General features: G+C 41.3%; 1 protein-coding gene across 1 annotated transcript in view; it reads right to left on the bottom strand.

Annotated features, from left to right (window-relative positions):
• The window catches only part of nclb (no child left behind), a 343,194-nt gene that overhangs the window by 282,054 nt on the left and 35,508 nt on the right, over window positions 1–25,632 (bottom strand). The window contains exons 3-4 of the mRNA XM_071667808.1: window positions 17,314–17,372; window positions 6,222–6,442 (exon numbers count right to left, since the gene is read on the bottom strand). Coding sequence (XP_071523909.1) covers window positions 6,222–6,442; window positions 17,314–17,372 — 280 coding nt within the window. The remainder of the gene's footprint in view (window positions 1–6,221; window positions 6,443–17,313; window positions 17,373–25,632) is intronic.

Below are 25,632 nucleotides of genomic sequence, written 5' to 3'. Positions count from 1 at the left end.
CCATGTGACCAAACCATTTCAACACACCTTCTTCTGCTCTCTCAACCACACTCATTTTATTACCACACATCTCTCCTACCCTTTCATTACTTACTCAATCAAACCAACTCACTCCACATATTGTCCTCAAACATCTCATTTGCAACACATCCACCCTCCTCCGCTCAACCCTATCTATAGTCCATGCCTTGCAACCATATAATATTGTTGGAACAGCTATTCCTTCAAACATACCCATTTTTGCTCACCGAGATATGGTTCCTGCCTTCCACATATTCAACACTCCCAGAACCTTCACCCCCTCTCCCACCCTGTGACTCACTTCCACTTCCATGGTTCCATCCACTGCCAAATCCACTCCCACATATCTAAAACAATTCACTTCCTCCAGTTTTTCTCCTTTCAAACTTACCTCCCAACAGACTTGTCCCTCAACCCTACTGTACCTAATAACCTTGTTCTTATTCACAGTTACTCTCAGCTTTCTTCTTTCACACACTTTACCAAACTCAGTCACCAGCTTCTGCAGTTTCTCACCCGAGTAAGCCACCAGCGCTGTATCATCAACAAACAACAACTTACTTCCCAAACCCTCTCATCCACAACAGAGTGCATACTTGCCCCTCTCTCTCCAAAACACCCTGTATCTGCTACTCTATCATCTAACGCATTCAACAAACCTTCAAAATACTCTCTTCATCTCCTTCTCACATCACCACTACTTGTTATTACCCGCCCATTCGCACCCTTCACTGATGTTCCCATTTATTCTCTTGTCTTACACACTTTATTTACCTCCTTTCAAAATATCTTTTTATTTATTTTATTCATATTCTATTTTGCTTTGTCCCTGTCTCCCGCATTAGCGAGGTAGCGCAAGGAAACAGATGAAAGAATGGCCAAACCCACCCACATACACATGTATATACATACACGTCCACACACGCAAATATACATACCTATACATCTCAATGTACACATACATATACACACACAGACATATACATATATACACATGTACATAATTCATACTGTCTGCCTTTATTTGTTCCCACAGCCACCTCACCACACATGGAATAACAACCCCCTCCCTAACAAAGGCCCCAATCGTTCACACTCAGTCTCTAGCTGTAATGTAATAATGCACCGAAACCACAGCTACCATTCCACATCCAGGCCCCACACAACTTTCCATGGTTTACCCCAGACGCTTCACATGCCCTGGTTCAATCCATTGACAGCACATCGACCCAGGTATACCACATCGTTCCAATTCACTCTATTCCTTGCACGCCTTTCACCCTCCTGCATGTTCAGGCCCCGATCACTCAAAATCTTTTTCACTCCATCTTTCCACCTCCAATTTGGTCTCCCACTTTTCCTCGTTCCCTCCACCTCTGACACATATATCCTCTTGGTCAATCTTTCCTCACTCATTCTCTCCATGTGGCCAAACCATTTCAAAACACACTCTTCTGCTCTCTCAACCACACTCTTTTTATTTCCACACATCTCTCTCACCGTTACAATACTTACTCGATCAAACCACCTCACACCACATATTGTCCTCAAACATCTCATTTCCAGCACATCCACCCTCCTGCGCACAACTCTATCCATAGCCCACGCCTCGCAACCCTACAACATTGTTGGAACCACTATTCCTTCAAACATACCCATTTTTGCTTTCCAAGATAATGTTCTCGACTTCCAAACATTCTTCAAGGCTCCCAGAATTTTCGCTCCCTCCCCCACCCTATGACTCACTTCCGCTTCCATGGTTCCCTCCGCTTTTTATTCTCCCTAAAATTTAATGATATTCTCTCACCCCAACTCTCATTTGTCCTCTTTTTCACCTATATGCACCTTTCTCTTGACCTGCCTCTTTCTTTTATACATCTCCCAGTCATTTGCGTTATTTCCCTGCAAAAATCATCCAAATGCCTCCCTATTCTCTTTCACTAATAAACTTACTTCTTCATCCCACCATTCACTACCCTTTATACTCTGCCCACCTCCCACGCTTCTCATGCCACAAGCATCTTTTGCGCAAGCCATCACTGCTTCCCTAAATACATCCCATTCCTCCCCCACTCCCCTTATGTCCTTTGCTCTCACCTTTTCCCATTCTGCACTCAGTTTCTCCTGGTATTTCCTCACACAAGTCTCCTTCCCAAGCTCACTTACTCTCACCACTCTCTTCACCCCAACAATCTCTCTTTTTTTCTGAAAACCTCTACAAATCTTCACCTTCGCCTCAACAAGATAATGATCAGACATCTGGGGTAAACCATGGAAAGTTTTGTGGGGCATGGATGTGGAAAGGGAGCTGCGGTTTCAGTGCATTACACATGACAGCTAGAGACTGAGTGTGAACAACTGTGGCCTTTTTTGTCTTTTCCTAGTGCTACCTCGCTCACGCGCAGTGGGGGGGGATGCTATTTCATGTGTGGCAGGGTGTCGACGGAAATAGATGAAGGCAGCAAGTATGAATATGCAAATGTGTATATATGTATATGTCTGTGTATGTATATGTATGTATACACTGAAATGTATAGGTATGTATATGTGCGTACATGGGCATTTATGTATATACGTGTGTGTATATTTACACATATATTCATGTGTAGGATTTTCCAAAAGAAGGAGCAGAGAAGGGGGCCAAGTGAGGATTTCCCTCAAAGGCTCAGTCCTCTGTTCTTAACGCTACCTCGCTAATGCGGGAGATGCTCAATAGTACAAAAGAAAAAGAAAGAAATATTCATGTGTATGTGTATATATACACATATATATACATAAATGCCCATACATGAACATATATATACACATACATATCAACATATCAAACGGGTATGTTTGAAGGAATAGTGGTTCCAACAATGTTGTTCAGTTGCGAGGCGTGGGCTATGGAGAGAGTTGTGTGCAGGAGGGTGGATGTGCTGGAAATGAGATTTTTGAGGACAATATGTGGTGTGAGGTGGTTTGATCGAGTAAGTAATGGAAGGGTAAGAGACATGTGTGGAAATAAAAAGAGTGTGGTTGAGAGAGCAGAAGAGGGTGTTTTGAAATGGTTTGGTCACATGGAAAGAATGAGTGAGGAAAGATTGACCAAGAGGATATATGTGTCAGAGGTGGAGGAAACGAGGAGAAGTGGGAGACCAAATTGGAGGTGGAAAGATGGAGTGAAAAAGATTTTGAGTGATTGGGGCCTGAACATGCAGGAGGGTGAAAGGTGTGCAAGGAATAGAGTGAATTGCAACGATGTGGTATACCAGGGTAGATGTGCTGTCAATGGATTGAACCAGGGCATGTGAAGCGTCTGGGGTAAACCATGGAAAGTTCTGTGGGGCCTGCATGTGGAAAGGGAGCTGAGGTTTCGGTGCATTATTACATGACAGCTAGAGACAGTGTGAACGAATGGGGCCTTTGTTGTCTTTTCCTAGCGCTACCTCACACACATGAGGGAGGAGGGGGTTGTTATTCCATGTGTGGCGAGGTGGCGATGGGAATAAAGGCAAACAGTATGAATTATGTACATGTGTATATATGTATATGTATGTGTATGTATATATATATGTGTACATTGAGATGTACAGGTATGTATATTTGAGTGTGTGGACGTGTATGTATATACATGTGTATGTGGGTGGGTTGGGCCATTCTTTCGTCTGTTTCCTTGCGCTACCTCGCTAACGCGGGAGACAGCGACACAGCAAAATCATAATAATGATAATAAATCAACTTATACATACACAGACATATACATATATACACATGTACATATTCATACTTGGTTGCCTCATCCATTCCTTTCATTACCCCGCCACACAGGAAATAGCATCCCCCCTCTTTTTTTCAGTGAGGTAGTGCCAGGTAAAGATAAAAAGGCCATATCCATTCACACTCAGTCTCTAGCTGTCACATGTAATGCACTGAAACCACAACTCCCCATCCACATCCAGGTCCCACAGAGCTTTCCATGGTTTACCCCAGACATTTCATTTGGTCTGGTTCAGTTCACTGACAGCATGTCAACCCCAGCATACCACATCTTTCCAATTCACACTTCCTTGTATGCCTCTCACTGTCTTACATGTTCAGGCCCTGATTGCTCAAAATCTGTTTCACTCCATTCTTCCACCTCCAATTTGGTCTCCCACCTCTCCCTGTTTCCTCCACCTCTGACACATATATCCTCTTAGTCAACCTTTCCTCTCTCATTCTCTCCATTTGTCCAAACCATTTCAACACATCCTCTTCTGCTCCCTCAACCACACACTATTTCCACACATATCTCTTACCCTTTCATTACTTACTCGATCAAACCACTTCACACCACATACTGTCCTTAAACATTATATTTCCAATACAACCACCACCCTCTATACAACCCTATCTATAGCCCATGCCTTGCAACCATACATTATCGTTATAACTACTATTCCTTCAAACATACATATTTCTATTCTCCTTCCACATGATCTTCATCTCTCCCAGAACCTTCAACACCCTCCCTATCCTGTGATTCACTCCTACTTCCATGGTTCCATTCGCAGCTTAAGTCCACTCTCAGATATCTAAAACACTTCACTTCCTCCAGTTTTTCTCCATTCAAACTTGCAACCCAACTAACTTGTCCCTCAACCCTGTTGAACCAAATAACATTGCTGTTATTTACATTTACTCTCAACTTTCTCCTTTCACACACTTTACCAAACTCAGTCACCGGCCTCCTGCAGTTTCTCACTCGAATCAGCCTCCAGAGCTGTATCGTCAGCGAACAACAACCAACTCAATTCCAAGTCTCTCTTGTCCCAACAGACTGCATTCTCACCCCTCTCTCTACAGCTCTTGCATTTACCTTCCTAACCACCCAATCTATACACAAATTAGACAGCTATGGGGACACCACACACCCCTACTGCAGACCAACCTTCACTAGGAACCACTCACTCTCCTCTCTTCCTACTTATACACATGCCTCACATCCTTGGTAAAAAATTTTCATTGCTTCTAGCAATTTACTTCCCACACTATATACTCTTAAAACCTTCCACAAAGCATCTCTATCCACCCTATCATATGCTTTTTTCAGATCCATAAATGCTACATACAAATCCATCTCTTTTTCTAAGTATTTCTTACACATTCTTCAGAGCAAACACCAGATCCACACATCCTCTACCACTTCTGAAACCACACTGCTCTTCCCCATTCTGATGCTCTGTACATGCCTTCAACCACTCTATCAATACCCTCCCATATATTTTTCCAAGAATACCAGTCATAAAGTATTGTGATTATGTGTTATGGGCAGAACATGAGGGGGAAGGAGACTGTGTAGCCTCACTCCCTCACTGACAAAGATCAGCATTATCCATCCTAATGCAAAGGTTACAAGTGGATCACCAACAAATCAGAAGGTCGGTCCAGTGGAGGTAAATAGCAGAGAGCCACGCCCACTGTACTAGCACAGAGAAGCACAATCATCGGTGGGTTTTTGATGCACAATAGTTTGAACACACCTTTATCCCCTTTTCCTTTGTGCAATGGCAATATGCAAGCATTCTGCCAATCCTCATGAACTTCACCACAATCCATACATACACTGAATATCCTTACCAACCAATCAACAACACAGTCACCACCTTTCTTAATAAATTCAACTGCAATACCATCGAAACCCACCGCCCAGCCGGGTTTCATTTTCCGCAAGGATTTAACCACCTCTTTTCTCTTAACCAAAATCATTCACCCTGACCCTCTCAGTTGCCCGTGCCATCTCATATAACATTAAAAAAAAATGTATCTAACAACACCTTTTACGATATTTCTCACATAAGATGTGAGGGCTGCATAATATTTTCCAAAAGCAGAATAACTGTCATGCATCTCCATGCATTTCAGTTGTCTCATGAGTAAAAAGAATCCAACATAAATCAATAAAATTCAAAATCAATTGGTATAAGATTCACGAGGTATTACAATTCCTGTTAACTTTTTAAAGTTGAAGCTAAACAGCAAATCACCGAGTGCAGCAGCATTGTAAAATATAGTTAAATGAAGAACATGAGGATTAAAAGGAGCAAACTAGAAAAAATATCATACTTTAGAAACCTAATTTTTTCATCAGCACAGTTTTCACAAAAAATTTAGGATGTCTATTCTGTTACTTATATGATTATACATTAGTTAATAAAAGACAATCTAACAATACCAACCCAAATTTTCCTTATCATAATCACGAAGGCTGTAAAGAGATTCAAATTCCTTTCCTTTCCCTTCCTTCTTTTTTTTCTTTTTCTTTTCTTCTGTTTTTTTTCCATCACTAGATTTCATTTCCTTATTCTCCTTTTCTTCATCTATATTCAGCATAATGCCTTCCTCAACTGCATCATTCTCTAATTCTTCATAGTCATCTTCTTCAAGTTCTTCCAACTCCCTACAAGAGGAAATAACACTAATTACCACACCTTAACTGTCATAGAGGTTTTGGCTTAATACGTATAATATTGCTTTAGAGAGAAAGCCTTAAATAGACATATCCCCTATATCCCTGTAAAGTATGGAAGGCAAAAAGGGTGGATCTTGGAGCAGGCATAGTAACTCTATGCATGATCCTAATTAGTTTATCTAAAGCCTGGCCTGAACAACATCTCTACAAGTACCTATAGTATAATTTTGTGCACTAAAAGTACTGCAAGGAGGTAAAACAAAGTGTTAGGTAAAAAAAAGTAGGTTTGTAATACACTACACTCTAGTGTAAGAATAAGAGTACCTGCCTAGTAACTATGAGTACTTACAAGATTTTGCCAAAAGGCGGGGCTAGCATTTAGCACTCTTCAAATATCTTGTCTGAATAATTGTGATGCTCCTCTCAGTTTTAACACTCATTAAATTACTATTCATTCAGCATTCATCTTGGACTGACATCAACCAAATACATCTAATCCTTGTTCAGATAATTTAGCACAAGTGATTTCAATTTTATGTAAGAACCACACTCATAGCAGCATCCATACATGGGCAAGAAAGAAATTCATTCTTAAGTATCCACTGTGATACTACACTTACCACTAATCAGCTGGCTTGCAGTTTGAATGTAGTTTAACCTTTAAATACAAGGTAACCCACAACTGACCAATCATGAATAATGCCAAAATATTAGGTCTTCAAATCTTGTTTCTCATTAAAAAATGAAAGATACACCTAATTACACCTAACACTGAAAGACTGAAAGACAAGTACAAAGATGTGCATTAACATAACTTATATGGCTGTGATATAGTAATGATGTTGGTGAGTAAATAACCTAAAAGAGGCAGTGATGGGGTGGTGGAGAAAGGCGAAGGAAGAGAGGAAGGGGACAGGGTAAGGGGGATGAGCCTCGGAATGCAAATACACTAAACACCACATTACTATTCATTGTTACTAAATGCAAATGCACTAAACAACACTTATCACTATTCATTATTACAATTTACATATACAATTAAATATTCATACATATTTACACACGTATCTACATTTTAATTTTGCCTCCAGAAAGTGTTAGTTTCTCAAGAAAGCACCTACAGTAACCAAGGTAACACTTAGAAGCCATACATATATGAAAATATTGGCAGGTGGATTTTCTATCTATCTATCTACATCTCTGGTACCTGTTCCAACTGGAACTCCCTCAAAGGGGTGGCCATAACAACAGAATCCCTGCAACTAAAGAACTCCAATGCTGCTTCTTAGACTTTAGTGCCTCACCCTTAACATGCCACTGGCTGAAGACAAGCCTAGCACAGTTTTGCAGAGGCTCCTACCTAATGTTCCTAATGACTACTTCTATCTAATGCTCCTACCTACTACTGGTACCTAATGTTTCTATCAAATGCTCCTTCCTAAATGTTCCTACCTACTACTTCTTTTTACTGCTCCTACCATTTTGCTAAAAGGCAGGGCTTGCGCATAGTGCCCACTGCAGGAAAATCAAGTTACAAAGAATAAGCAATATCAGTTAAGTATTGTCGAGTGTTATATATGATAAAGAGAAACAGTATGTTTGTGGACACACTGTCAATAGTCTATATGTTAGTGAGGAAGAAAGAAAAGATAAGAGCTACCTGGGTCAGAGGAGTGCAACTTGACAAACACTAAAGCACTGACTCACTGGCTCACTAAGCAGATGTCACTAACTCTCCTGATACTCAGGTGGGTAGTACTGGTAATATACCTCCCTGATCGCTGGCTGTCTACCAAAAACTCCCAACACTTGTGAATTGGTCCTGAATTCTAATTTTCTGCTTTCAATTTGTTTCGTTGGTGACTATACAAAACAGCAGTATTCAATTTTGTAACTTGTATATACATTAAACATTTTCATCAATAATTTTCTGTTTCTTGTCATTTAAGTTCTTAATACGCTGCTACTCATTCTTTGGTTCAATGGTGTTACCTCCTCAAGTGTGTTCTCTGAATTTTAGTATCTCATTTATGATCACACCCAAATCTTTTGCTTTCGCTTCACTTCATTTGATTTTTCTGTTTGGCCTTTTCCACAGTGTCAAAGATGTATTCTTACTTGTTCCATATCTTATCTGCCTAAATTCATATTCGTTAAATTCCATCAGATTCAGTTTTGCCTGTGTACATATTATGTCCCAGTCTTTTTGCATCTCCATCTGATCAGCTTATGATGTAATCATTATACTTATTCTGGTGTCATTAGAAAAGCATCTTACCATGCTTTCCTTTGCTTCTCTGCTGTCTAATATCATTATCAGAAAGAGAAATGAGGTTAACACTATTCCTTGTGGTACCAAAGATAGGACATCATCAGACATGGTTCCTTTTGCTACTACACTAAATTTTCAGTTACTTTAAAACTCTTTAACCCATCTTCCCATCATTGTATTTATTCTGATGTCATTAGAAAAGTATCTTACCATGCTTTCTTTAACTTCTCTGCTGTCTAATATTATCAGAAAGAGAAATACGGTTAACACTGTTCCTTGTGGTACCAAAAATAGGACATCATCAGACATGGTTCCTTTTGCTACTAAACTGAACTTTCAGTTACTTAAAAACTCTTAAATCCATTTTCCAATCTTGCCCTTAATATTATGTTTAGCTACATTATCTCACAAAATTCTGTGGCTGACTTTGTTAAACACCTTTCATCCTTTGCATTAAACTTTCATATGTATGTCTAAATGTGTGTGGATGTAACCAAGACGTTAAAAAAGGAGAGATAGGTAGTATGTTTGAGGAAAGGAACCTGGATGTTTTGGCTCTGAGTGAAACGAAGCTAAGGGTAAAGGGGAAGAGTGGTTTGGGAATGTCTTGGGAGTAAAGTCAGGGGTTAGTGAGAGGTCAAGAGCAAGGGAAGGAGTAGCAGTACTCCTGAAACAGGAGTTGTGGGAGTATGTGATAGAGTGTAAGAAAGTAAATTCTCGATTAATATGGGTAAAACTGAAACTTGATGGAGAGAGATGGGTGATTATTGGTGCATATGCACCTGGGCATGAGAAGAAAGATCATGAGAGGCAAGTGTTTTGGGAGCAGCTGAATGAGTGTGTTAGTGGTTTTGATGAACGAGACTGGGTTATAGTGATGGGTGATTTGAATGCAAAGGTGAGTAATGTGGCAGTTGAGGGAATAATTGGTATACATGGGGTGTTCAGTGTTATAAATGGAAATGGTGAAGAGCTTGTAGATTTATGTGCTGAAAAAGGACTGGTGATTGGGAATACCTGGTTTAAAAAGCGAGATATACATAAGTATACGTATGTAAGTAGGAGAGATGGCCAGAGAGCATTATTGGATTACATGTTAATTGACAGGCGCGCGAAAGAGAGACTTTTGGATGTTAATGTGCTGAGAGGTGCAACTGGAGGGATGTCTGATCATTATCTTGTGGAGGCTAAGGTGAAGATTTGTATGGGTTTTCAGAAAAGAAGAGTGAATGTTAGGGTGAAGAGGGTGGTGAGAGTAAGTGAGCTTGGGAAGGAGACTTGTGTGAGGAAGTACCAGGAGAGACTGAGTACAGAATGGAAAAAGGTGAGAACAATGGAAGTAAGGGAAGTGGGGGAGGAATGGGATGTATTTAGGGAATCAGTGATGGAATGTGCAAAAGATGCTTGTGGCATGAGAAGAGTGGGAGGTGGGTTGATTAGAAAGGGTAGTGAGTGGTGGGATGAAGAAGTAAGATTATTAGTGAAAGAGAAGAGAGAGGCATTTGGACGATTTTTGCAGGGAAAAAATGCAATTGAGTGGGAGATGTATAAAAGAAAGAGACAGGAGGTCAAGAGAAAGGTGCAAGAGGTGAAAAAGAGGGCAAATGAGAGTTGGAGTGAGAGAGTATCATTAAATTTTAGGGAGAATAAAAAGATGTTCTGGAAGGAGGTAAATAAAGTGCATAAGACAAGGGAGCAAATGGGAACTTCAGTGAAGGGCACAAATGGGGAGGTGATAACAAGTAGTGGTGATTTGAGAAGGAGATAGAGTGAATATTTTGAAGGTTTGTTGAATGTGTTTGATGATAGAGAGGCAGATATAGGGTGTTTTGGTCGAGGTGGTGTGCAAAGTGAGAGGGTTAGGGAAAATGATTTGGTAAACAGAGAAGAGGTAGTAAAACCTTTGTGGAAGATGAAAGCCGGCTAGGCAGCAGGTTTGGATGGTATTGCAGTGGAGTTTATTAAAAAAGGGGGTGACTGTATTATTGACTGGTTGGTAAGGTTATCTAATGTATGTATGACTCATAGTGAGGTGCCTGAGGATTGGCGGAATGCGTGCATAGTGCCATTGTACAAAGGCAAAGGGGATAAGAGTGAGTGCTCAAATTACAGAGGTATAAGTTTTCAGAAAAGAAGAGTGAATGTTGGGGTGAAGAGGGTGGTGAGAGTAAGTGAGCTTGAGAAGGAGACCTGTGTGAGGAAGTACCAGGAGAGACTGAGTACAGAATGGAAAAAGGTGAGAACAATGGAAGCAAGGGGAGTGGGGGAGGAATGGGATGTATTTAGGGAATCAGTGATGGATTGCGCAAAAGATGCTTGTGGCATGAGAAGAGTGGGAGGTGGGTTGATTAGAAAGGGTAGTGAGTGGTGGGATGAAGAAGTAAGAGTATTAGTGAAAGAGAAGAGAGAGGCATTTGGACGATTTTTGCAGGGAAAAAATGCAATTGAGTGGGAGATGTATAAAAGAAAGAGACAGGAGGTCAAGAGAAAGGTGCAAGAGGTGAAAAAAGGGCAAATGAGAGTTGGGGTGAGAGAGTATCATTAAATTTTAGGGAGAATAAAAAGATGTTCTGGAAGGAGGTAAATAAAGTGCATAAGACAAGGGAGCAAATGGGAACTTCAGTGAAGGGCGCAAATGGGGAGGTGATAACAAGTAGTGGTGATTTGAGAAGGAGATAGAGTGAATATTTTGAAGGTTTGTTGAATGTGTTTGATGATAGAGAGGCAGATATAGGGTGTTTTGGTCGAGGTGGTGTGCAAAGTGAGAGGGTTAGGGAAAATGATTTGGTAAACAGAGAAGAGGTAGTAAAACCTTTGTGGAAGATGAAAGCCGGCTAGGCAGCAGGTTTGGATGGTATTGCAGTGGAGTTTATTAAAAAAGGGGGTGACTGTATTATTGACTGGTTGGTAAGGTTATCTAATGTATGTATGACTCATGGTGAGGTGCCTGAGGATTGGCGGAATGCGTGCATAGTGCCATTCTACAAAGGCAAAGGGGATAAGAGTGAGTGCTCAAATTACAGAGGTATAAGTTTTCAGAAAAGAAGAGTGAATGTTGGGGTGAAGAGGGTGGTGAGAGTAAGTGAGCTTGAGAAGGAGACCTGTGTGAGGAAGTACCAGGAGAGACTGAGTACAGAATGGAAAAAGGTGAGAACAATGGAAGTAAGGGGAGTGGGGGAGGAATGGGATGTATTTAGGGAAGCAGTGATGGATTGCGCAAAAGATGCTTGTGGCATGAGAAGAGTGGGAGGTGGGTTGATTAGAAAGGGTAGTGAGTGGTGGGATGAAGAAGTAAGAGTATTAGTGAAAGAGAAGAGAGAGGCATTTGGACGATTTTTGCAGGGAAAAAATGCAATTGAGTGGGAGATGTATAAAAGAAAGAGACAGGAGGTCAAGAGAAAGGTGCAAGAGGTGAAAAAAAGGGCAAATGAGAGTTGGGGTGAGAGAGTATCATTAAATTTTAGGGAGAATAAAAAGATGTTCTGGAAGGAGGTAAATAAAGTGCATAAGACAAGGGAGCAAATGGGAACTTCAGTGAAGGGCGCAAATGGGGAGGTGATAACAAGTAGTGGTGATGTGAGAAGGAGATGGAGTGAGTATTTTGAAGGTTTGTTGAATGTGTTTGATGATAGAGTGGCAGATATAGGGTGTTTTGGTCGAGGTGGTGTGCAAAGTGAGAGGGTTAGGGAAAATGATTTGGTAAACAGAGAAGAGGTAGTGAAAGCTTTGTGGAAGATGAAAGCCAGCAAGGCAGCAGGTTTGGATGGTATTGCAGTGGAATTTATTAAAAAAGGGGGTGACTGTATTGTTGACTGGTTGGTAAGGTTATTTAATGTATGTATGACTCATGGTGAGGTGCCTGAGGATTGGCGGAATGCGTGCATAGTGCCATTGTACAAAGGCAAAGGGGATAAGAGTGAGTGCTCAAATTACAGAGGTATAAGTTTGTTGAGTATTCCTGGTAAATTATATGGGAGGGTATTGATTGAGAGGGTGAAGGCATGTACAGAGCATCAGATTGGGGAAGAGCAGTGTGGTTTCAGAAGTGGTAGAGGATGTGTGGATCAGGTGTTTGCTTTGAAGATGTATGTGAGAAATACTTAGAAAAGCAAATGGATTTGTATGTAGCATTTATGGATCTGGAGAAGGCATATGATAGAGTTGATAGAGATGCTCTGTGGAAGGTATTAAGAATATATGGTGTGGGAGGAAAGTTGTTAGAAGCAGTGAAAAGTTTTTATCGAGGATGTAAGGCATGTGTACGTGTAGGAAGAGAGGAAAGTGATTGGTTCTCAGTGAATGTAGGTTTGTGGCAGGGGTGTGTGATGTCTCCATGGTTGTTAATTTGTTTATGGATGGGGTTGTTAGGGAGGTAAATGCAAGAGTTTTGGAAAGAGGGGCAAGTATGAAGTCTGTTGGGGATGAGAGAGCTTGGGAAGTGAGTCAGTTGTTGTTCGCTGATGATACAGCGCTGGTGGCTGATTCATGTGAGAAACTGCAGAAGCTGGTGACTGAGTTTGGTAAAGTGTGTGGAAGAAGAAAGTTAAGAGTAAATGTGAATAAGAGCAAGGTTATTAGGTACAGTAGGGTTGAGGGTCAAGTCAATTGGGAGGTGAGTTTGAATGGAGAAAAACTGGAGGAAGTGAAGTGTTTTAGATATCTGGGACTGGATCTGGCAGCGGATGGAACCATGGAAGCGGAAGTGGATCATAGGGTAGGGGAGGGGGCGAAAATTCTGGGGGCCTTGAAGAATGTGTGGAAGTCGAGAACATTATCTCGGAAAGCAAAAATGGGTATGTTTGAAGGAATAGTGGTTCCAACAATGTTGTATGGTTGCGAGGCGTGGGCTATGGATAGAGTTGTGCGCAGGAGGATGGATGTGCTGGAAATGAGATGTTTGAGGACAATGTGTGGTGTGAGGTGGTTTGATCGAGTGAGTAACGTAAGGGTAAGAGAGATGTGTGGAAATAAAAAGAGCGTGGTTGAGAGAGCAGAAGAGGGTTTTGAAGTGGTTTGGGCACATGGAGAGGATGAGTGAGGAAAGATTGACCAAGAGGATATATGTGTCGGAGGTGGAGGAAGCAAGGAGAAGAGGGAGACCAAATTGGAGGTGGAAAGATGGAGTGAAAAAGATTTTGTGTGATCGGGGCCTGAACATGCAGGAGGGTGAAAGGAGGGCAAGGAATAGAGTGAATTGGAGCGATGTGGTATACCGGGGTTGACGTGCTGTCAGTGGATTGAATCAAGGCATGTGAAGCGTCTGGGGTAAACCATGGAAAGCTGTGTAGGTATGTATATTTGCGTGTGTGGACGTATGTATATACATGTGTATGGGGGGGGGGTTGGGCCATTTCTTTCGTCTGTTTCCTTGCGCTACCTCGCAAACGCGGGAGACAGCGACAATAAAAAAAAAAAAAGTTTGTTGAGTATTCCTGGTAAATTATATGGGAGGGTATTGATTGAGAGGGTGAAGACATGTACAGAGCATCAGATTGGGGAAGAGCAGTGTGGTTTCAGAAGTGGTAGAGGATGTGTGGATCAGGTGTTTCCTTTGAAGAATGTATGTGAGAAATACTTAGAATAGCAAATGGATTTGTATGTAGCATTTATGGATCTGGAGAAGGCATATGATAAGAGTTGATAGAGATGCTCTGTGGAAGGTATTAAGAATATATGGTGTGGGAGGCAAGTTGTTAGAAGCAGTGAAAAGTTTTTATCGAGGATGTAAGGCATGTGTACGTGCAGGAAGAGAGGAAAGTGATTGGTTCTCAGTGAATGTAGGTTTGTGGCAGGGGTGTGTGATGTCTCCATGGTTGTTTAATTTGTTTATGGATGGGGTTGTTAGGGAGGTGAACGCAAGAGTTTTGGAAAGAGGGGCAAGTATGAAGTCTGTTGGGGATGAGAGAGCTTGGGAAGTGAGTCAGTTGTTGTTCGCTGATGATACAGCGCTGGTGGCTGATTCATGTGAGAAACTGCAGAAGCTGGTGACTGAGTTTGGTAAAGTATGTGAAAGAAGAAAGTTAAGAGTAAATGTGAATAAGAGCAAGGTTATTAGGTACAGTAGGGTTGAGGGTCAAGTCAATTGGGAGATAAGTTGGAATGGAGAAAAACTGGAGGAAGTAAAGTGTTTTAGATATCTGGGAGTGGATCTGGCAGCGGATGGAACCATGGAAGCGGAAGTGGATCATAGGGTGGGGGAGGGGGCGAAAATTCTGGGAGCCTTGAAGAATGTGTGGAAGTCGAGAATATTATCTCAGAAAGCAAAAATGGGTATGTTTGAAGGAATAGTGGTTCCAACAATGTTGTATGGTTGCGAGGCGTGGGCTATGGATAGAGTTGTGCACAGGAGGATGGATGTGCTGGAAATGAGATGTTTGAGGACAATGTGTGGTGTGAGGTGGTTTGATCGAGTAAGTAACGTAAGGGTAAGAGAGATGTGTAGAAATAAAAAGAGCTTGGTTGAGAGAGCAGAAGAGGGTGTTTTGAAATGGTTTGGGCACATGGAGAGAATGAGTGGGGAAAGATTGACCAAGAGGATATATGTGTCGGAGGTGGAGGGATCGAGGAGAAGTGGGAGACCAAATTGGAGGTGGAAAGATGGAGTGAAAAAGATTTTGTGTGATCGGGGCCTGAACGTGCAAGAGGGTGAAAGGAGGGCAAGGAATAGAGTGAATTGGATCGATGTGGTATACCGGGGTTGACATGCTGTCAGTGGGTTGAATCAGGGCATGTGAAGCGTCTGGGGTAAACCATGGAAAGCTGTGTAGGTATGTATACGTGTTTGGACGTATGTATATACATGTGTATGGGGGTGGGTTGGGCCATTTCTTTCATCTGTTTCCTTGCACTACCTCGCAAACGCAGGAGACAGCGACAAAGCAAAAAAAAAAAATGTATGTCACTGCAATGGGATAATATTTGGGCTTGCATACTGTTTCCTAGTACAAATCCACATTGACCTTCATTCACGGAGTCATTCTTCCTCAGATATTATAATATGCACACTTTTATCATTCTTTTAATGGCTTAAGTTGCATTAGGAAGGCAAGCTAACTGTTTAAGCATTAGCCTGTATCCTCCTTTGTGTGCTGGTGTGACATGCCAATTTGTGAATGTCAGCAATTTTGCTTATATCCAAAATTTTCCTCCTCAAATATGTCATTAATGTTGCTACTGGCTCTTTTTTTTTTTTTTTTTTCTTAAGTAAAACGTGTGGGATTCCAAATGGTCCCAGAGCTAAATTTTCTCTGTGATGATCAATCGCTATGATCGTCCCAATATCTGTTAGTGTTTTTCATCATGATGGCTCGTTCCTCATTTAACTTTTCACTGCATTTTGAGATGAAACCCAGTTTGTATTGATCAAATAACATCCTGCAAATTTCTTATGAGCCAAATTGCCTACGTTTGAGTGCCTACAATGACATTTTCCCAAAATGGCAAGGTGAGGGTGCAGTGCTCATCATGCATCTTGCTCAATGAGTAATATTGTTCCTCTCTGTTCCCATGTGTACTACATAATAATTTACTCTTGGTTCATCTGGGACTGATTTTAACCTTGTCAAATTTTCTTTTAAAATATTTCAGTGATTGTTCCACATGTTTCAAATTTCTTCTAGTGGTATACTGAACAGTCATTCAAGGCTCCTGGCCAGGATCTTAAAATTTTGTTTTAACATAATTTAGGTATACAGTATGCTCATTGTGTTAATTACAGAGCCATCAAAAGATATGAGAAAGTTGAGGGATTTTCAAGAGAGATGAGTGGAAACTGGGTTCTGGAGGCATTACCTTAATCAATGATAATTTCATCTAACCCATTGAGATATCCTGTCTAAGTCTGAATTTACAGGGAAGGACTGTTGAGTTGAGATGACCTGCAGATTGATTGAGAGAGGAAGGAACAAGTGAAAAATAGGTGGAAAAATGCAGTGTTGTCATCAGCATATTATGAGTGCATCTGGTTATTTATAGAAGAAAGGAAATCATTGATAAAAGGGAGCAATAATTGCATAGACAGGAAAAAACCTTGAAGTAAACATGGCTGAATGATTCAAAAAGAGCTAATGGCTTTCAGAATGATTATCTTTCACCTGCTAATCCATTAATCCTTTTCTTGTAATCGTATCGATATCCACAGTCTATTCTTCCTTACTGTCACCGAATAAAAGGGAAGCAAGTCACCAGTCCATATAATCATCAAATCCATTGTCTCTAATCCCTTCAATATTTCTTAAATCTTTTTAATATATCTTTTAAAGTCATTTATCAAAGTTTTTGATGGCTATCAAAAAGAGAATGCATGAGAGTGAATGAGAAAGTGATTGAGTCAGAAAGTTAAAGAAAATGAGGGTGGTTGGGTTTGAGGCGAGCGAGTGAATGGAAGAATGCATATGAGGTACAGTAAGATAAAACAAGTTTTACTGAAGTAGTAGTAATGTAACCTGCTGAAAGAACTGCAAACCTTTAGGTAAGTGTGTTACAGAATACATCACTTAAAAGAATAATAAACTGAATATTCTCAATTGTACTGAATGGGCATATTTCAGGATGAAATGAGACGAATACATATCAAAAGAATACTTACTGAATATTCTCCTTTGTTTCTTTAACTATACGTGCTAGTTCCTCCTTAGGAATTTCAACCTGAAACAGGCACGTGTAAAAACTAATTAAGAACAGAATACAGCATTTAAGTGTATATTAGATGAGGCCTAGTTATTAATTCACTAACTTTCCAAAAAAAAATGTGGGATTCTATCCTTTATCATCAGCAATTTACCATCAGTAACAAAAAGACCTAATGCTACATAAATCTTTAACTATATAACAATACACTCCAAATATATTTTGTCATTATCTCCATACACTTAATCATTACAAATGTGGGAAGCGAACAAATTCTCAGATCATCCCAACCTCAAACATACACTGGTCCAGCCCTGATCTGAAAAAATCAAGTTCCTTGCACACACTACTCACTCACTGAATGCCTAATGTCATTTATCTTATTACATAAAAAATGCTTCCTTGCATTACTTTTCAAATTTTCATTTATGTTCCCTTGACCTCTCTACCCAAGAGTAGAACATCTATCTTTATCCAAATCAGCATAGACTATTCAGAATATTGTGTTGTACTGTGATTCCCCCATTTCCCTTATAAATGCAGTATTTTCAATCACACTTTATGGTCCAAACTCCCCAACTCAGGCATCAACATATATAATGATATTTTTACACTTGTTCAAAATTGTCTAGATGCTTCTCTAAATAAGGGTCCCACAAAGATATACCAACATCAGATTTAGATTTTATATATGTATTATCTATATATGTATTATTTGGAAAGAGGGGCAAGTATGAAGTCTGTTGGGGATGAGAGAGCTTGGGAAGTGAGTCAGTTGTTGTTCGCTGATGATACAGCGCTGGTGGCTGATTCATGTGAGAAACTGCAGAAGCTGGTGACTGAGTTTGGTAAAGTGTGTGAAAGAAGAAAGTTAAGAGTAAATGTGAATAAGAGCAAGGTTATTAGGTACAGTAGGGTTGAGGGTCAATTCAATTGGGAGGTGAGTTTGAATGGAGAAAAACTGGAGGAAGTGAAGTGTTTTAGATATCTGGGAGTGGATCTGGCAGCGGATGGAACCATGGAAGCGGAAGTGGATCATAGGGTGGGGGAGGGGGCGAAAATTCTGGGAGCCTTGAAGAATGTGTGGAAGGCGAGAACATTATCTCGGAAAGCAAAAATGGGTATGTTTGAAGGAATAGTGGTTCCAACAATGTTGTATGGTTGCGAGGCGTGGACTATGGATAGAGTTGTGCGCAGGAGGATGGATGTGCTGGAAATGAGATGTTTGAGGACAATGTGTGGTGTGAGGTGGTTTGATCGAGTAAGTAACGTAAGGGTAAGAGAGATGTGTGGAAATAAAAAGAGAGTGGTTGAGAGAGCAGAAGAGGGTGTTTTGAAATGGTTTGGTCACATGGAGAGAATGAGTGAGGAAAGATTGACCAAGAGGATATTTGTGTTGGAGGTGGAGGGAACGAGGAGAAGAGGGAGACCAAATTGGAGGTGGAAAGATGGAGTGAAAAAAATTTTGTGTGATCGGGGCCTGAACATGCAGGAGGGTGAAAGGAGGGCAAAGAATAGAGTGAATTGGAGCGATGTGGTATACCGGGGTTGACGTGCTGTCAGTGGATTGAATCAAGGCATGTGTATGGGGGTGGGTTGGGCCATTTCTTTCGTCTGTTTCCTTGCGCTACCTCGCAAACGCGGGAGACAGCGACAAAGCAAAAAAAAAAAAAAAAAATTATTTACTTTCATGAACCTAAATGCTATTCTTCTTTCCTTGTCTGAAAAATTCCTGTGACAGAGGTGTTAAGTGAATATCCCAATCAACCAGATTCCTTGGCTTGTGGTAGACTATAGGCTTGTAGCAGATCATATGTTCTATGACTCATATATCGTACAATTTCCTGGTTCTAACATACACTGAAATTAAGACCTTTGATCTTATCATCCCAAAATCAATAACCCTTTATTCCCTATGGGTAGTTTACTTTATTTTTTTATTTTTTTATTATACTTTGTCGCTGTCTCCCGCGTTTGCGAGGTAGCGCAAGGAAACAGACGAAAGAAATGGCCCAACCCCCCCATACACATGTATATACATACGTCCACACACGCAAATATACATACCTACACAGCTTTCCATGGTTTACCCCAGACGCTTCACATGCCTTGATTCAATCCATTGACAGCACGTCAACCCCAGTATACCACATCGCTCCAATTCACTCTATTCCTTGCCCTCATTTCACCCTCCTGCATGTTCAGGCCCCGATCACACAAAATCTTTTTCACTCCATCTTTCCACCTCCAATTTGGTCTCCCACTTCTCCTCGTTCCCTCCACCTCCGACACATATATCCTCTTGGTCAATCTTTCCTCACTCATTCTCTCCATGTGCCCAAACCATTTCAAAACACCCTCTTCTGCTCTCTCAACCACGCTCTTTTTATTTCCACACATCTCTCTTACCCTTACGTTACTCACTCGATCAAACCACCTCACACCACACATTGTCCTCAAACATCTCATTTCCAGCAAATCCATCCTCCTGCGCACAACTCTATCCATAGCCCACGCCTCGCAACCATACAACATTGTTGGAACCACTATTCCTTCAAACATACCCATTTTTGCTTTCCGAGATAATGTTCTCGACTTCCACACATTCTTCAAGGCCCCCAGAATTTTCGCCCCCTCCCCCACCCTATGATCCACTTCCGCTTCCATGGTTCCATCCGCTGCCAGATCCACTCCCAGATATCTAAAACACTTCACTTCCTCCAGTTTTTCTCCATTCAAACTCACCTCCCAATTGACTTGACCCTCAACCCTACTGTACCTAATAACCTTGCTCTTATTCACATTTACTCTTAACTTTCTTCTTTCACACACTTTACCAAACTCAGTCACCAGCTTCTGCAGTTTCTCACATGAATCAGCCACCAGCGCTGTATCATCAGCGAACAACAACTGACTCAAATCCCAAGCTCTCTCATCCCCAACAGACTTCATACTTGCCCCTCTTTCCAAAACTCTTGCATTTACCTCCCTAACAACCCCATCCATAAACAAATTAAACAACCATGGAGACATCACACACCCCTGCCGCAAACCTACATTCACTGAGAACCAATCACTTTCCTCTCTTCCTACACGTACACATGCCTTACATCCTCGATAAAAACTTTTCACTGCTTCTAACAACTTTCCTCCCACACCATATATTCTTAATACCTTCCACAGAGCATCTCTATCAACTCTATCATATGCCTTCTCCAGATCCATAAATGCTACATACAAATCCATTTGCTTTTCTAAGTATTTCTCACATACATTCTTCAAAGCAAACACCTGATCCACACATCCTCTACCACTTCTGAAACCACACTGCTCTTCCCCAATCTGATGCTCTGTACATGCCTTCACCCTCTCAATCAATACCCTCCCATATAATTTACCAGGAATACTCAACAAACTTATACCTCTGTAATTTGAGCACTCACTCTTATCCCCTTTGCCTTTGTACAATGGCACTATGCACGCATTCCGCCAATCCTCAGGCACCTCACCATGAGTCATACATACATTAAATAACCTTACCAACCAGTCAAAAATACAGTCACCCCCTTTTTTAATAAATTCCACTGCAATACCATCCAAACCTGCTGCCTTGCCGGCTTTCATCTTCTGCAAAGCTTTCACTACCTCTTCTCTGTTTACCAAATCATTTTCCCTGACCCTCTCACTTTGCACACCACCTCGACCAAAACACCCTATATCTACCACTCTATCATCAAACACATTCAACAAACCTTCAAAATACTCACTCCATCTCCTTCTCACATCACCACTACTTGTTATCACCTCCCCATTTGCGCCCTTCACTGAAGTTCCCATTTGCTCCCTTGTCTTACGCACTTTATTTACCTCCTTCCAGAACATCTTTTTATTCTCCCTAAAATTTAATGATACTCTCTCACCCCAACTCTCATTTGCCCTTTTTTTCACCTCTTGCACCTTTCTCTTGACCTCCTGTCTCTTTCTTTTATACATCTCCCACTCAACTGCATTTTTTCCCTGCAAAAATCGTCCAAATGCCTCTCTCTTCTCTTTCACTAATACTCTTACTTCTTCATCTCACCACTCACTACCCTTTCTAATCAACCCACCTCCCACTCTTCTCATGCCACAAGCATCTTTTGCGCAATCCAGTTTACTTATGTTTCAAAAAACCAATGCAAAAAACAGTGGTGTAGAAACAACCATGACAAAAACAGTAATAACAACAATGGAAAAGTAGTGCATATGTCTTGTCTTTTGCAAATCCAAGCTATAGAATAATGGGACAGGGGATAGGGGAGAAAGAATAATTCCCACGCATTTCTCACGTGTCGTAGAAGGCGACTAAAGGGGACGGGAGCAGGGGGCCAGAAACCCTCCCCTCCTTGTATTTTAACTTTCTAAAAGCTGATACAGAAGAAGGAGTCATGCGGGGAGTGCTCATCCTCCTCGAAGGCTCAGACTGGGGTGTCTAAATGTGTGTGGATGTAACCAAGATGAGAAAAAAGGAGAGATAGGTAGTATGTTTGAGGAAAGGAACCTGGATGTTTTGGCTGAGTGAAACGAAGCTCAAGGGTAAAGGGGAAGAGTGGTTTGGGAATGTCTTGGGAGTAAAGTCAGGGGTTAGTGAGAGGACAAGAGCAGGGGAAGGAGCAGCAATACTCCTAAAACAGGAGTTGTGGGACTATGTGATAGAGTGTAAGAAAGTAAACTCTAGATTGATATGGGTAAAACTGAAAGCTGATGGAGAGAGATGGGTGATTATTGGTGCATATGCACCTGGATATGAGAAGAAAGATCATGAAAGGCAAGTGTTTTGGGAGCAGCTAAAAGAGTGTGTTAGTGGTTTTGATGAACGAGACCGAGTTAGAGTGATGGGTGATTTGAATGCAAAGGTGAATAATGTGGCAGTTGAGGGGAATAATTGGTATACATGGGGTGTTCAGAGTTGTAAATGGAAATGGTGAAGAGCTTGTAGATTTATTTGCTGAAAAATGACTGGTGAGTGGGAATACCTGGTTTAAAAAGAGAGATATACATAAGTATACGTATGTAAGTAGGAGAGATGGCCAGAGAGCGTTATTGGATTACGTGTTAATTGATAGGCACGCGAAAGTGAGACTTTTGGATGTTCATGTGCTGAGAGGTGCAACTAGAGGAATGTCTGATCATTACCTTGTGGAGGTGAAGGTGAAGATTTGTAGGGGTTTTCAGAAAAGAAGAGAGAATGTTGGGGTGAAGAGAGTGGTGGCAGTAAGTGAGCTTGGGAAGGAGACTTGTGTGAGGAAGTACCAGGAGAGACTGAGTACAGAATGGAAAAAGGTGAGAACTAAGGAGGTAAAGGGAGCAGGGGAGGAGTGGGATGTATTTAGAGAAGTAGTGAGGGCTTGTGCAAAAGATGCTTGAGGCATGAGAAGCCTGGGAGGTGGGTTGATTAGAAAGGGTAGTGAGTAGTGGGATGAAAAAGTAACATTATTAGTGAAAGAGGAGAGAGAGGCATTTGGACAATTTTTGCATGGAAAAAATGCAATTGAGTGGGAGATGTATAAAAGAAAGAGACAGGAGGTCAAAAGAAAGGTGTAAGAGGTGAAAAAGAGGGCAAATGAGAGTTGGGGTGAGAGAGTATCATTAAATTTTAGGGAGAATAAAAAGATGTTTTGGAAGGAGGTAAATAAAGTGCGTAATACAAGGGAGCAAATGGGAACTTCAGTGAAGGGGGCTGATGGGGAGGTGATAATAAGTAGTGGTGATGTTAGAAGGAGATAGAGTGAGTATTTTGAAGGTTTCTTGAATGTGTTTGATGACAGAGTGGCAGATATAGGGTGTTTTGGTCGAGGTGGTGTGCAAAGTGAGAGGGTTAGGGAGAATGATTTGGTAAACAGAGAAGAGGTAGAGAAAGCTTTGCGGAAGATGAAAGCCGGCAAGGCAGCAGGTTTGGATGGTATTGCAGTGGAATTTATTAAAAAAGGGGGTGACTGTATTGTTGACTGGTTGGTAAGGTTATTTAATGCATGTATGGTTCATGGTGAGGTGCCTGAGGATTGGCGGAATGCTTCCATAGTGCCATTGCACAAAGCCAAAGGGGATAAGAGTGAGTGCTCAAATTACAGAGGTATAAGTTTGTTGAGTATTCCTGGGAAACTATATAGGAGGGTATTGATTGAGAGGGTGAAGGCATGTACAGAGCATCAGATTGGGGAAGAGCAGTGTGGTTTCAGAAGTGGTAGAGGATGTGTGGATCAGGTGTTTCCTTTGAAGAATGTATGTGAGAAATACTTAGAAAAGCAAATGGATTTGTATGTAGCATTTATGGATCTGGAGAAGGCTTATGATTGAGTTAATAGAGATACTCTGTGGATGGTATTAAGAATATATGGTGTGGGAGGCAAGTTGTTAGAAGCAGTAAAAAGTTTTTATCGAGGATGTAAGGCATGTGTACATGTAGGAAGAGAGGAAAGTGATTGGTTCTCAGTGAATGTAGGTTTGCAGCAGGGGTGTGTGATGTCTCCATGTTGTTTAATTTGTTTATGGATGGGGTTTTCAGGGAGGTGAATGCAAGAGTTTTGGAAAGAGGGGCAAGTATGCAGTCTGTTGTGGATGAGAGAGCTTGGGAAGTGAGTCAGTTGTTGTTCGCTGATGATACAGCGCTGGTGGCTGATTCGTGTGAGAAACTGCAGAAGCTGGTGACTGAGTTTGGTAAAGTGTGTGAAAGAAGAAAGTTAAGAGTAAATGTGAATAAGAGCAAGGTTATTAGGTACAGTAGGGTTGAGGGTCAAGTCAACTGGGAGTTAAGTTTGAAAGGAGAAAAACTGGAGGAAGTGGGGTGTTTTAGATATCTGGGAGTGGATCTGGCAGTGGATGGAACCATGGAAGCGGAAGTAAGTCATAGGGTGGCGGAGGGGGCGAAAATTCTGGGAGCATTGAAGAAAGTTTGGAAGTCGAGAACATTATCTCGGAAAACAAAAATGGGTATGTTTGAAGGAAGAGTGGGTCCAACAATGTTGTATGGTTGCGAGGTGTGGGCTATGGATAGAGTTGTGCGCAGGAGGGTGGATGTGCTGGAAATGAGATGTCTAAGGGCAATATGTGGTGAGAGATGGTTTGATCAAGTAAGAAATGTAAGGGTTAGAGAGAGGTGTGGAAATAAAAAGAGTGTGGTTGAGAGAGCAGAAGAGGGTGTTTTGAAATGGTTTGGTCACATGGAGAGAATGAGTGAGGAAAGATTGACCAAGAGGATATATGTGTCAGAGGTGGAGGGAACGAGGAGAAGTGGGAGACCAAATTGGAGGTGGAAGGATGGAGTGTAAAAGATTTTCAGTGAATTGGAACGATGTGGTATACCGGGGTCGACGTGCTGTCAATGGATTGAACAATGGCATGTGAAGCATCTGGGGTAAACCATAGAAAGTTCTGTGGGGCCTGGATGTGGAAAGGGAGCTGTGGTTTCGGTGCATTAGTATATGACAGCTAGAGACTGAGTGTGAACGAATGGGGCCTTTGTTGTCTTTTCCTAGCGCTACCTCGCACACATGAGGGGGGAGGGTGTTGTTATTCCATGTGTGGCGAGGTGGCAATGGGACTAAATAAAGGCAGACAGTATGAATTATGTACATGTGTATATATGTATATGTCTGTGTGTGTATATATATATATATGTGTACATTGAGACGTATAAGTATGTATATTTGCGTGTGTGGACGTGTATGTATATACATGTGTATGTGGGTGGATTGGGCAATTCTTTCATCTGTTTCCTTGCGCTACCTCACTAACGCGGGAGACAGCGACAAAGCAAAATAAATAAATATAAATAATAAAGATGGAGGAAGGTGGATGTGTTGGAAATGAAATTTTAAGGACAATATGAGGTGTGAGGTGGTTTGATCAAGTAAGCGATGAAAGGGTAAGAGAGATGTGTGGTAATAAAAAGGGTGTGGTTGAGAAAGCAGAAGAGGGTGTGTTGAAATGGTTTTAACATATGGAGAAAACAAGTGAGGAAAGACTGACAAAGAGAAATTATGTATCAGAGGAGGAGGGAACAAGGAGAAGCAGGAGACCAAAAAGGAGAGGGAAGGATGTACGGAAAAATATTTTGAGCGATCAGGGCCTGAGCATACAGGAAAGTGAGAGGCTTGCAAGGACTAGAGTGAATTGGAATGATCTAATATACTGAGGTCAACGTCCTGTTGATGTACTGAACCAGGACAAGTAAAATGTATGGGGTAAACCATAGAAAGGTCTGCGAGTAGTGGAGTTGGATAGGGAGCTGTGTTTTCAG

The sequence above is a fragment of the Panulirus ornatus genome, chromosome 12, assembly GCF_036320965.1.
Source record: "Panulirus ornatus isolate Po-2019 chromosome 12, ASM3632096v1, whole genome shotgun sequence".
Taxonomy (NCBI): Eukaryota; Metazoa; Arthropoda; class Malacostraca; order Decapoda; family Palinuridae; genus Panulirus; species Panulirus ornatus.
The sequence above is the reverse complement of the archived record's forward strand: the minus strand, read 5'-3'. Positions and strand labels throughout refer to the sequence as shown.